This window comes from Barbus barbus (genome assembly GCF_936440315.1).
Source record: "Barbus barbus genome assembly, chromosome: 6".
NCBI classification, from domain to species: Eukaryota; Metazoa; Chordata; class Actinopteri; order Cypriniformes; family Cyprinidae; genus Barbus; species Barbus barbus.
The window spans coordinates 14,123,580-14,136,731 of record NC_136734.1 but is presented as its reverse complement, the minus strand read 5'-3'; the positions used below and the strand labels follow the sequence as shown (position 1 = coordinate 14,136,731).

The 13,152-nt window shown below is 36.8% G+C and overlaps 2 protein-coding genes across 10 annotated transcripts in view; one reads left to right on the top strand and one right to left on the bottom strand.

Annotated features, from left to right (window-relative positions):
* Nucleotides 1-2,501, top strand: part of LOC306870900 (phosphatidylserine decarboxylase proenzyme, mitochondrial-like) — a 36,935-nt gene extending 34,434 nt beyond the window's left edge. For 5 of the 8 annotated variants that reach the window (XM_079418470.1, XM_079418471.1, XM_079418472.1 and 2 more), the window contains one exon: nucleotides 270-1,611. In XM_079418470.1, coding sequence (XP_079274596.1) covers nucleotides 270-494 — 225 coding nt within the window. In that variant the 3' untranslated portion in view covers nucleotides 495-1,611. Of the gene's footprint in view, nucleotides 1-269 lie in introns of all 8 variants that reach the window. The other 3 variants (XM_079418467.1, XM_079418468.1, XM_079418469.1) reach the window with 1 other exon arrangement.
* An 884-nt stretch (nucleotides 2,502-3,385) lies between these two features.
* LOC306870674 (uncharacterized protein) lies at nucleotides 3,386-7,066 on the bottom strand. Of its 2 annotated transcripts, none has more exons than XM_079418076.1 (2): nucleotides 6,596-7,066; nucleotides 3,386-5,460 (listed from the first exon to the last, which is right to left on the bottom strand). In XM_079418076.1, the coding sequence occupies exon 2, from the start codon at nucleotides 5,339-5,341 to the stop codon at nucleotides 5,036-5,038; it is 306 nt and encodes a 101-aa protein (XP_079274202.1). In that variant the 5' UTR covers nucleotides 5,342-5,460; nucleotides 6,596-7,066; the 3' UTR covers nucleotides 3,386-5,035. The 2 variants fall into 2 exon arrangements, with proteins under 2 accessions (XP_079274202.1, XP_079274201.1); XM_079418075.1 differs by having other exon boundaries at nucleotides 3,386-5,350; nucleotides 6,596-7,062.
* Nucleotides 7,067-13,152: the final 6,086 nt, after the last annotated feature.

Here is a 13,152-nt window from a genome sequence, read left to right as displayed (position 1 = left end):
CTAGACAGTAGTGGGCTTGTGTAACAATGTGGGTTAATGGGTGAGATGAATGTTTGAAAGTAGACTGTAATGACACCTGTTTCAGTAGCAGGATGCGACCTCAGAATCGTGACCCTGCTTATTTCACAATACCACATTTCTTAAAGTACGTTTTCCCTAAATCTAATGGATTTGGATTTTATTTGTAATCAAATAAATAGAGGTAAAAGGCAAACCATTTGGTTGTAGTGTAGTTACAATGACAACTTTTTTTTTTTTTTCCTCTTTAGGAGCTCCGCACCAACAACCCTCGATACAGCAAAGGAACTTACAATGACTTCAGCTACGTAACAAATAACAACCAGGAAGGCGTCAGCATGAGAAAAGGAGAACACCTGGGCGAATTCAACTTGGGCTCCACTATTGTACTGTTATTTGAAGCTCCACAAGATTTTACCTTTAATTTGAAAGCAGGCCAGAAGATCCGTTTTGGAGAACCTCTTGGGACAATGTAACGCCTATGAGAGGGTAACGGAATCTGATGATGGACACACTAATCTGTGTGCAGATGCATTCAGGGTCTCAAACTAATACACTCACATTTGCAGAGATGTACTGTTTAAACTGAGATACATGTGTGTTCATATGTACTCAGTCAACCACCACTGTTGCATTATTGCCATTGGGTTCTCACAGTTGTTTTGTTAGGGTACGTAGGGGTATTTTTTTGTTGATGTTGTAAAATAAGCAAAGCTTAGACCATCACGTTGTAAAGTATTTGTTTACCATGAAATGCCATCATGAATTTTTTTTGGCTCTAAATTATTTTTCTATTTTAAGTAAAACGATTGTTTTGTTTTTGTATTAGCCCATATTGCCTTTGGCTCGAGTCAAACTGTGTGAATGGTTTGAAGAGTTCAAGACTTTCACAGCCAACTCTGCAAGCATCGGGAATATATGAGAGGCCATCACTATTTGGTACCTTCGTATTTCACAATGCTTATCTTTAAGACCGTTATCTCCTTCCAACTTTTGCTCTTCACATAGGTGCAAGCCATTTTGACAGTAAAATCTTGGCCACATTTACTCACTAAGAGCGAGTTTTGGAAAAGACAGCCGTTGTTCTCTGGCGTTGAATTATGCCTTTGCCTGTTGGTCTAGCAATTAGTTGGGAGATAAATGTTAAGTATTATGCTGTCTCAACTTGATTAGTGCCAAACAACAAGATATATTTTTACTAACACGTTTATTTTTATTTTTTTTTGCCCTTTTGATATTTGATATGAATCAAGTTCTTGTGAGCTTATGGCTTATATTTTTCATTCTTGGACTTTTCTTTTATTAACCAGCACCCGGCAAGTTCAACAGACAATTTCTAAACCCTGAGCTAAGGATAAAGACCCTCCAGACCCCCCTAATCTGGACCACGCATGTGTATGAAGATTAGGAGAAGGACTCTGGAAATTTTACTTTGTGTTGAAAACACTGGTGCGCTTCTGTGCACTGGGCCACACTTCTTTTGGAGAAAAGTCTTGTTAATTCAATTCATGTAACATAGACATTTAATTTCAGACTAGTTCAGTGTGCAAGAAACATGTCATTAATAAATTTTGACGGTTATTTAAAATTGTGATATTTGGTATTATCATTTGATAACATCATTGTAATGTTTTGCCTACAATAGCTTTTTCCATTTGCAGCTTCTTGACCAGGGAAATTCATGACCCCCCCTCCAATTTGGCAGCTTTCATAACTTTTAAAGATAAAACCGTAAGTGGAATGTTAAACAGTTTGTGGTGGATTAGGACAGTAAGCTTCTCAGGACAGTTTGTATATTTATACATTGGGGAATATATAAAGGATAAATCTGACCGAGGTATGTGAGGAAAGTAATTTATCATTACGTAAGCCTGATTATTAATGAACAAAATCTCAACGGAATGTGGATTAAAATGTCAGATGCTTTGAAAGTGCTGAATCAGGACCAGTATCAAGTATCGTGACACGCTATACTTAAAATTATTTAATTCTCATTTAAGATGCACTGTTTTATTACTTAATATTAATAGTAAGATTGTGTGGGATATTTGTACTTTTAAAAAATGTCACCCGCAGGACTATTGAGAACGAGAAGCTTCTAGAAGAGAAGCCTACGCGACCCTCCCCACTCTCAGCGCACGCGCGCGCCGCCTGTTGTTCCCTTCCGGAAGCTTCTAGTTTCTTCTCCAGAGTCGCACGCTGACTGGACTCACGTGGGCGAAGGCACGCCTTGACCACCCTCAGAAAAAAATAAACCAATCAAACACTGACTAGACTACTATTGTACTACTATCACCAGTTCCCCTGGGAATGATAGATCTATCAGCACCATTTTGATATTAATTGTGGCAGAATTTACATCCTCATCCTTCTCGAATAAATAGTTGACGAACAACATGATTTTCTTATATTATATAAACTTTATACATTTTATGTTTAGTATTAATAGTTACGGTATCTGGCCATTAAAAAGTGTTCATGTCCTTTTTGTTTGCATTGGTGTATCCCCATGCTATCCTAACAGCTGCATTCAATTTAGCCTAATTTTCAGGAGCCATATTAACGTCTATTAGCTTTACAAAAACCATAACCATATTTTCAGCCCCAAGTACCTATGCTCCTTTGTAAAACCCACCACTGTCAAAAAAAAATCACTTCAGATACTTTTTGAATGAGATCACGATGATGATTTTGCACTACTATAGCTAAATATTTATTTACACATTTATTATAAATACAGCCTTACATCATAAATTGAAAATTAGTTTATGAATCAAGCTGAATTGTGAACCCCGTGAATTAAAAACAGCTGAACGAATTAATATCGATATTTTAACCCGTAAAAATTAACACCCGTAATTATTTCAACCTAAGTTTATATAATGTAAGATAAAAATAAAGTGTTGTCTACTCTATAACCTCTCAGGTAAACAGTATTTAGAAGGTAGGCTAGTTAAGGAAGCATATCAAAATAACTCTGTATGAAAGGGTGTAACCCACTGAATAAAAAAAAAAAAAAAAATTGGGAATTTTCTTGGATTATTAACTCGCACTTGAGAGGGAAGTAATAAAATATTATTTTATTACAATTACGAGTTTTTATCGCCCCCTACCGACGGTACTGGCAGTCTGCACATGCACTGGCATAACATCCATAATGCTTATTTCCATTCATTTGTCCTAGAAATTCCTCTTACTATGTTTGGAGTCAGATATTTTCGTTTTTGTTTACATTAGTGTATTCCCATGCTATCCTAACCTTGCATTCAGTTTACCTATTAACAGTTAGTGACGCCTTAAGTGACAATTAGCCTTACAAAAATCACAATACTCATAGTTTCGGCCTAAAATCAAACTTACTCCAGTAACAGTTGTGATAAAACTTTATAAATGTAACCACCACTGTGAAAAATTCTGAAAACAATTGTTAGAATGAGATCCCATATGAATTTATGAATGTTTTGCACAACAACTCTAAGGTTAGTATTTTTTTTTTCAAGGGGAATAGTTTGAAAGTAAAGAAAATATACATTTATAATATGCAAAAGTCTCAAGACAATGGATAATCAATTTACCGGCATTTTAATAGTTTAAATTTACAGTTAGAGTCGATCATCAACTGATTTCTAAAAGAAAAAGAATATTTTGTTTCTCAAACGTTACGACTCTCTCCCGTCTTTGCAAACCTTTGGTTAACTTTACATTAACCCTCTGGCACTACGCTGAAAATAAATCCAAAATCTAATTGAAGTTTAACGGTTAATGTCAATATTAGTTAATGATAACCCTATATACTGGAAATACTGTAGTGCTTGAGATTCAAGGAAACAAGGTTTCTTTACACCTGTAAACTGGCTGATCTGGACTCCACGTATATTTGTTCCAGGAACTTGCTCTCAGGGCACTACGTCCCAAACCGGTTCAGTTGCTGTCTGATAACACTGCCTTTACTTCAGCTAGAAAGAATTTGTTGTCACAGAGACTGACTGAGTCACCTTGTAGGAAACGTTGAGTAGTTCATAAGTAAAATGAGTTGAAAACAGTTGTTTACAGAGACAAAGGTGATTTTATGTATAAAAAAAATATACTGATCATCGTGCCTAACATATACAGACATCCAAAACATTTTGGTTGGCATATTTTATCATATTTACAATAGTCAGGCTCAGTCTTATTGCCAAAAAAACCTGTCCACAACCCATTGTATTAAATGTAACTACCATAATATTGCTTATAATCATATTATATTAGTACTATAAGGGTTTTATGTTGCACTAAAGTGTCTCTTTGGCAATCCTAGACACAATATGTCAGTGGTATGTCTACAGTAACCAGAAAAGCTCATTGAATAGAAACTCGGATGGCACAACACTCATTCCGCAGTAAAAGTTGACAGTGTCTTTTTGTGAATCCCTTTGAAAAAGAACAAGGGTTGTTCCTCAAGTTTCAGTCACCTGTGTCGGACGGCACGTCAGGGTGTGGCTCAAAAACCTAAAGAAACTGGGAGAAGTCCACCGGGACATTTTGTGAAGAGAGCCCACCTCTGTGTGCACCAGTAAAACCTGTTTAACCTCATTATAAATGTATAGAAACACTCCATTGACAACAACATTAGTCGAATAGCTAGTTATTTTAACTAAGTGTATGGGAACAATTGGGTGATGCCAAAATGAAGGGGAGTATCTAAGCATACCATTGTTTGAGGCACACAAAGGTAATGCTGCTTTAATGTGGTTCAGTAGGAGCAATCCAGCTGAACTTAACTGTGCCAGTCTAACAAAATTATGTAATCCAAATGTAAATATTTAATATAATAGGTTTCGGTGCAGTCACAGAAGGTCAGCTCTTGTTTTGTCCAAACCACAGTCTGATCTCCAGGTTTATGTAATAGCTAAAGGAGCCCAAAAATGCAGTCATTTTAGAACTGCATAGCATTTGGCTTCCAAAATTTGGGAGGTGGAATGGTGGTTCCAAATTGTAAACCCATAATCCTTTGCTTCACAGGGTAAATCTAGTCTCACTTCCTTCTCCGACAGCGGTAGCAACAGGCGTAGCAGCGTCCCACCTGCTCGTCGCTTTCCCTCACAGTGTAAGCCGGAGGGGGGTTCTGGCTGCCGTTCCTGGCCTCTCCGTAAACTGGCACACTTGAGGTGTTCTCGCCTGGGGTTTTGAAACTGCTGTAGGGGTTCAAGGCAGATTTGCGGTTGTTGTAGGTGCTCTCCAAGGCCATTGGGTTCATGATGATGGTGCTGGAATCAGCGTTATGCAGTTTGGCACGAGGGATGGTGACATCACCATAGGGGTTCTCAAGAGAGATGTTCATGGTGTCAGGCTGGAGAAACAAGTCAAAAACAAATAATCAAGAGCCTCACTTCCGGTTTCAGTCTGTTAAAACGGTTGAAACATAACTGGTCCCAAATATCAGATTTTTTGTAAATATTCCTGGGGAAAGAAAATGGATTTCAATGTTTGAACTTTTGCATAGCAAATAAGAGATTGCATGAGAAAACGATTTACAAAAAAACACTATACAACAAAACCCATTCAAACTAAGAGCCATGACTATTTTGGCATCCACATCAACCCACAATGTTCTGTTTATTAAAAGTACACTGCTGTTGTGTGATCTCCCACTTTAAATGCTTTAAAGTCAGGTGGATTCTGATTGGCTGTCGTTCTGAAAATGATTCAAACCATATCCTTCATCTTTGAGGAAAATTATAACAATTATTAAAACCTTTTATTTATGGTAACCTTCCAAGGTGTGATAGGGCCTTTAGTTCTGGTTCTACAATTTGATTGCACATTAGTGATAGGGATTCAGAGACTCGTTCTGCAGGTCTTCTGTCTTTATGAGTGCGTCATTGAATCGTTCAAAGACATTTATTCATTCATGAACAAAAAAAAAAGTGACTGCTTGTATTTGGAATAAAACACTACTGTTAGTATTTATGTCATAAAAACATATGGCAGAAATAGTACGAGTACTTACAATGGTAGAATGCTATTCTGAATTCAGCCAATTTTACATTGAATCATTCACTGAACCGATTCCTTCAAACACACTGATTCAATCATGAACGCCACTTCTGTGTTTTGCTCGGAGACGCAACAGCTGACTTTACTTCGCTTATTGGCTGTGCAAAATTGTAAGTTATTCAATATTAACATTGTTTTTTGTACAGTTGTATAAAATAAACCAATATCACACTCCCACGCTGTTTGTGCTCTGAATACCAGCAGGCCAGTTATTATATCAGCGGCCTCATGCTCGGACAACAGCACGATTTCGAATCTGATATTGCTTGAATTAAGTTTTAATTAAATATTTTTTGTAACATTAAGAATTATATAAATGCTTTGTTATTGCAACTGTTTTATTGTTGAATTTTTTTAAATGATATTCTGAGCCCTGGTATTGTAAAGAATTGACATTATATAAGATTCTTATAACCATTTTCTTTTCTTCCCCATCAAATAATTTTTAGACGCAAAGAACTCTCCTTTACTTGTAAAAACAAATAACAATTAACTTTTCCTGTGTCAGTGAATACTTAAATACTGAGAAACTGCTTACCGGCGGAGGCCTGGGGGCGACTTGTTTGGTGGGAATCAGTTTTCACAGCTGCACGCGGTTTCTGTGACTTCTGTTCTCCCGTGTTTCCGAAATAAGGTAAGACAAACCCGAGCCGCCAGGCTGGAGGGAAGAGGAGGAGGAGGCAATCCAGCTGTCCGTGAGTCTTGTTTAAACATGGCAGTGTGTATGTAACCCCACCCTTGGGTATTCGTGTGTGTGTGTGTGTGTGTGTGTGTGTGTGAGAGAGAGAGAGAGAGAGAGAGAGAGTTGGGGAGGAGAGTTCAGGAATGCTAATGTTAAATTTACTGTTAATATTATAGTATGAGGACATTTTGCAGACAAGATACTATAAAAATATATTTTTCATGAAATGAACGCCAGATATAGGCCTAGCTACTTTGCCCTGAAGTCTGTGGATGCTGTTGTGTAAGGTGGTTGTGCTTTCTGCAAACATTACATTGCTGGACATGAGAGGAGTACACAGCCTCTTGTCCACAGCCTTGTTTTAACTTTGTTAAACATTAACAGAATTGACTAAACTACTTCTGAATGGAAAAGTAGAAGAAAATGGTGCTGCAGTTTTTAAATGCTGAGAGAGAATTTAAATCTGTCTGTCTGGGTTTGGTTGTTGTTGAAAGAGAACCATGTTACAAAAATGCTAACTTTACATCGTCAAATTTTGTTCAGTCATGAGCTAATTATAATGCCACAAAAGTTGTGAAAATACAGTGTGTGACATGCTGTGCTTCATCTAAAACACTGGTCTCAAACTCAATTCCTGGAGGGCCACAGCTCTGCACTGTTTAGTTGCAACCCACAATTAAACACACCTGATCCAGCTAATCAAGCTCTTCAGAAACGTCCAAGCAGGTGAGATTTGGAGCTGGTTGGAGCTAAACGGCCCTTCGGGAATTGAGTTTGAGACCAATGATCTAAAACTATTTTGCAACATTTTTGTAATTGTTTTGTTATTGTCATGCAGCTTTTATGAGCTCAAATTAATTTGAGGCAAATTTGTACCTTTAAAGGATTCACTCAGAATTGAAAATTCTGTGATCAATTACACATCCTCATGTTACATTAAACCCATTAGACTTTCATTCATCTTCAAATCACAAATTATATATTTTTATTGCAACCTCAGCAGTGTGTCTCCATTAAAAGTCCACACAACCATAATTTTGACTCTTCAGAAAATTTCATAATCCAATTGATCATATTTGATAAGCTCTATGTACATATAGCTAGATGGATGGATAGATACACACACAGTGTCATTGCATTAGATAGCAAAATGTCAAATCAAATGGTGTTTATTTTAAGAAGTTTTATTAACAAAAATAGACACGCTGTTCAAAATGAAAACAAAAAGTATTGTGACCTTGTGGTTGTCAAACATTAGTGGATGGTTTTCATAGTTAAAATGATCAACTACACCTGTGGTTACTTTGCTAGCACACCTGTTTGAAATCACTGACAGAGCAGATGGGTCTGAGAAGTGAAGTTAGTTCTGGGGGAAAAATCCAGCAAAAAATTTGTTTTTTCAGATGTTACTTGCTTGGATATCTATTGCAGTGGCTTTAAGATTTTTTTAAAGATGTAATTCGAAACTGTTATGGACCAACTGTGTGTATGTGTATATATATATATATATATATATATATATATATATATATATATATATATATATATAACTTCCCATGTACCTAGTTTCAAAGAATTTATTTTGCATGTGGGTGGTTAATTTTGTTTGTAGTTACACTTTTACCATATGATTTCCTGTTCGATTGCAATGCTTGGTTATTCTTTGACCAGGCTGTGTTCTTAAGCATAGATGGAATGTCATCATAGGGCATTCAGTGACACAGCACAATATCAATGCACACATACTGGTTCCAACACATTCTTTTCAAGGCCTGAGAATGCGGACATTGTTGACTAGCGAGCTAAAAATGGTGATGCTGGGAGTTTTAAGGTGCATCTGAAATTTTTGAGGGGGTGGCAGGCCCATCTGGACTGAACCAGCTGAGTGTTACATACACACGTGAAATCCACATTTATCTCATTTGATTGAAGTTAAAAGAATTATAAACAAGGCCGTCTTACCAGATTTTATTTTCAGAGGTTAAAGAGGTTTGAAAAGAGCTCAAGAGGCACTTCAGACCCCTTTAATCAAAGGTAGCCCTAGTAACAGCAAACACAAACATCAGCAACAAAGAACTAGAGTGGTTAGACAGAGCAAAACAAAAGAAATGATCAAAAACATGACTCTTGACATTTTTGCATCTCATAGTGCAGCTAACAGCACAAACAAAGCTATTGCTAAAAGAGAGAAAAAACATAGACTGTTGAATATCATGTACTCATGGCCAGAGAAACAAACATCTTTTTTCTTAGAAACATAAGAACTACATTTTTACGTTTCTGAAGAAAAAACTGTTGAGATGCTAAGATGTTTCTAGGGAGTTTCTGTCCAGTTGCTACTGTGTGGTGTTCTGACCGGTTTGGTTGCTAGTGGGTTATGGGTTGATATGCAGTTGCTGAAGTGTTTTCATGGGGTCGAGTTTGGCTGTGTCCGAAATCGCCCTCATTATACCCTTAAATAGGGGACTATTTGATGAGATAGCCATCCGTAGTGGTGTCCGAAACTATAATGGATATTAGCGAGGGTATTCTTTCAATCCCATAATGCACTGCAATAATGAGTGTACAACTGATGTACCCACAACGGCTAGTGAATACCCATAATGCACTGTGAGGGTCGTGCCAAATTAATTCCCGCATCTCGCCAGAAGATGCTGAATCATCCATCAATCCATTTTCCAAACCCGCTGGTCCAATGTGGGTACACAGTAATATCATTCAGATATAAATTTATTTTCAATTGATTAGTAAGTCATTTCATGACAGTTAATATGCTTCCATGAGTTCGAGATGTATATTTCTTTCCATTAGTATTGAAGCTGACTAGTTTCAAATGGTTATTAAACAGCAAGCACAAACTATGCAATACTGGCTGCTCTTCCAGCGCACTTGGTTTTGAACTCACTTGCTCATTTTTAGTGGACTAATGTTGGAAATAGTGAATGAGGGTATAACGTGCGATTTTAAACACAGCCATGGTATTATTATTGGGAGATACCAAGTTCCAGCTCTACCACTGGGGAAAATGATCTTAAGCCGCAACTATGTTTTTCTGTGTAATAAAAATAAAAATGGCTTCTGATCTCCTTCCCTGTGTTTTTTGCTAACTTTGGATGCTTGCCTAAAAACAGCTTTGGCTCTGGTGGATGCTATGCAGTTGCTTGTTTTGAGTTATTTTTTAGCATGTTGCAGTGTGGTTGCTAGGTTGTTGTGGGTGGCTGTAAATGTGTTGCTATGTCCTGCTTCTAAGTTACAGTGTGTTATCTGTGTGTCTTCATGATATTCTGGTCTCTAGACATTGCTTGGGTCTATGAGATTTCCTTTTACACATTTATCATCCACCAGGTCAGACTCTTAATTTATATCACTTAGAAGCACATCTCACCTCAACAAGCTAGATAATTTTCTCATGTTCATAGCTGAATATAAGAATGAACAAAAATAATCCTTTTAATATTAGAATATAAACACCAAATGCAAATGGCTCATGATTTCAAACACATTAGCAGTTGGGCCATTTAATCATGTGACCCAGTGCGGAAACTGTCGTGGTATTATGATTTGATTCAAATCCTGTGGCGGTGACCCAAAAAAAGCCAACAGGAACTTATCAGAGCCTTGTTCCCTAGTCAAACATGCAAGTGGCCGAATCACATTCCACACCAAGTCATTCATTGTCTGACTTTCTGTGTGTCATTCTCTTTCTCATTCAGTGACTTGGGTGTGACATTTTTATGGTACTGTGATGGTATTGTAAGTTCATTTGAAGTCTTTGAGAATATAACACCACTTGTAAAAGCAGAACAAAAAGCAGCACGCAATTCATGAACTCCTAAAACAAACAGCGGTAAATTGTACAAATCAACCAGGAAATAGGAAACAACTCGATCCTTACTGAAACCAATCAAATCTTTTCTCACACTCACAAAAACAAGTTCCTCCTCATGTGGTAGCTTGCGTAATGTTTTTAACGTAATTTTTAAAGTTGCCCAAGTTATGACTCTGCAGTGACTTGCTAAATGCAGTTCTCAGACCATTTTAAGCCTGTAGTTATTAAACATTATCCATTATAATCAAATGACACACCCAGCTGGTAGAGGCAGGTATCTCAAGTTCGTGAGAGCATTAAATATGTGCCCATAGCACTACAGTTTAGACTCGCTGGGAGTCACTGAGTCACCGCAGTATCCAGCTGTATCACGTGAGCTCCATTGTCTTCACTGCTGTTGGTCCTAGTTGTTGCATAAAGCATTGCATTGCATTGTTGCAATATTTGCATTAAATTGAACTCCGCTCAACTCATTTTTCCCAAATGGCACATTTGTTGTGGACTTTTGGTTTTGTGGTCCTTGCTTGTGGTCCTTGCTTACAATGTAAGCTCCTTTTGTGAATTTTAGACCTGTAACATTCTAATAAAATCTTGTAAAAAATAATTTGCAAATGTGGTTAAAATAAATTTACTTTTTCTAGATAAGCCAAGTTCTAAAAAAAGGGTAGAAACTGTGAGCATATTTTAAAGTATTGTTTTAAAGGCCTTTGAATATTGTTGTGTAGAGTATGGGGTGATGTCAAAGGTTGAGAACTAGATGGCGATGTTAGCACACTGGATTCAGTTTCAGAGTGCTTCTAATTACTTTGTCTTGTCTTCCTTTGTCTCATCTTATTTAGGGTAAAAAAAAAAAAAATCTTATTTAGGGTAGATGGTTAAGGCGGAGTCTAAAACAGTAGTACCGCTAGAGAGATCTCGTTTTAAAAAGCAGGTCCTCATCTTTTTCTGTGTTTACAATATCATGGGATTTACATATGTCATAATTTCTTACCACAACACAACCCTACACGCGAGATAAGGATCAAGAGTGCATGGGAAAGTTGAGATCTGTGTGGTGCCCTTCAAGGTGAGTTCCCATGCAAAGACAAACTACACAAAACACACAGATACATGCGCACACTAAACAGAGGATTGATAGGACCAATGACGTCTGATCGCCCTCATTGTGCCAGCAGATGCACATTGTGAACATCATGTGAAATCAGAGACGTACAAATATGCTGCAGCAATCGAAACTGCTATTATGAAGAAAATATTCTGTCCCGTCCTTCTCTTATATCACTGCTTAATAATATAGCTTGAACATTTAGAGATGGCAAAGCAAAAGAAAATTCTTATAAATGTTTAAGTGAGTTACAGTTGACAGCTATGAAGCTCAAGTGTACCTAATGCAAGAAGATTTGCTCAGTGCTGTCATCTGTTGGTGTAAAGTGTAGGATGCAGCACATCACTGTAAGAAAGGGGTTTTCAACCTTTTTGACTTTTAAGGTCACCCATTGTTTACAGCAATGTTCAAAGACCCTGTGACTTTTACAGTGGTTAAGGATTAAAGGAAAGTATTTTTACAATTTTTTACTCATTTTACTCGTTTTTAAGGCCAAAGGAACTCAATTTGACTTGATTGCACAGATACTTGAACTGAACTGAGCTGGATGATAATATCCCTGAATCAATGATGAAATGACTAACTGGAAAATTGAGTGTTTAGCCTACTATTGTCCTCTTGCACTATCAACACTGTTTTCCTGTTTAATATCGTAAAGCTGCTTTGACACAATCTGTATTGTATAAAGTACTATATATATAAAGATGACGACTATATCTTCAAAGAAATTTGATTATCTTAAGATGATTTAGTTTAAGATATTTTAAGGTCCTCCACAAATGATTGGTCAATACAGCATTCCAATATTGATAAAACACACAATAGTGAAGTGACATACGGCCAAGTATGGTGACCCATACTCGGAATTCATGCTCTGTATTTAACCCATCCAACGTGCACACACACACTGTGAACACACACACACACCGTGAACACACACCCGGAGCAAACATACACAATCTAATAGAGTAACGGTCTGAAGTTACACAAGCATTCATTAGCTACTGTACATCACTGTACCGCAGTGATGTTAGACATACAGTAGATCTAGCTTAATTACATTTGAACATTATTATTATTTTAAAATGTTTATGATTCATGATTATGCTAACAATATTACAAACTCTTGTATTATTTAAAAGGTTCACCCAAAAAATGATATTCTGTCATTATTTACCCATGTGTCTGTGTGTGTGAAGCCAGTGGCCTTTAATGCTGTTTGGTTCCCAGCATTCTTAAAAATCTATTTTTATATTTTTCACATTAGGAAGTCATACAGGACTGGAACGACGATTTTTGAAATTATTTTTATTATAAAAAATACCCTCTTAAAACTAGCCTTTTCTATTCTTTTTATTTATTTTTAAATGGCCCCTCTAACACAAGCATTGTCTATTATATTTCTATTCTATCTACTTGTTTTCTTTCTATTTATTTATTTAAAAAATATTTTTTTTATAATTCTATCTGTACTGTGTT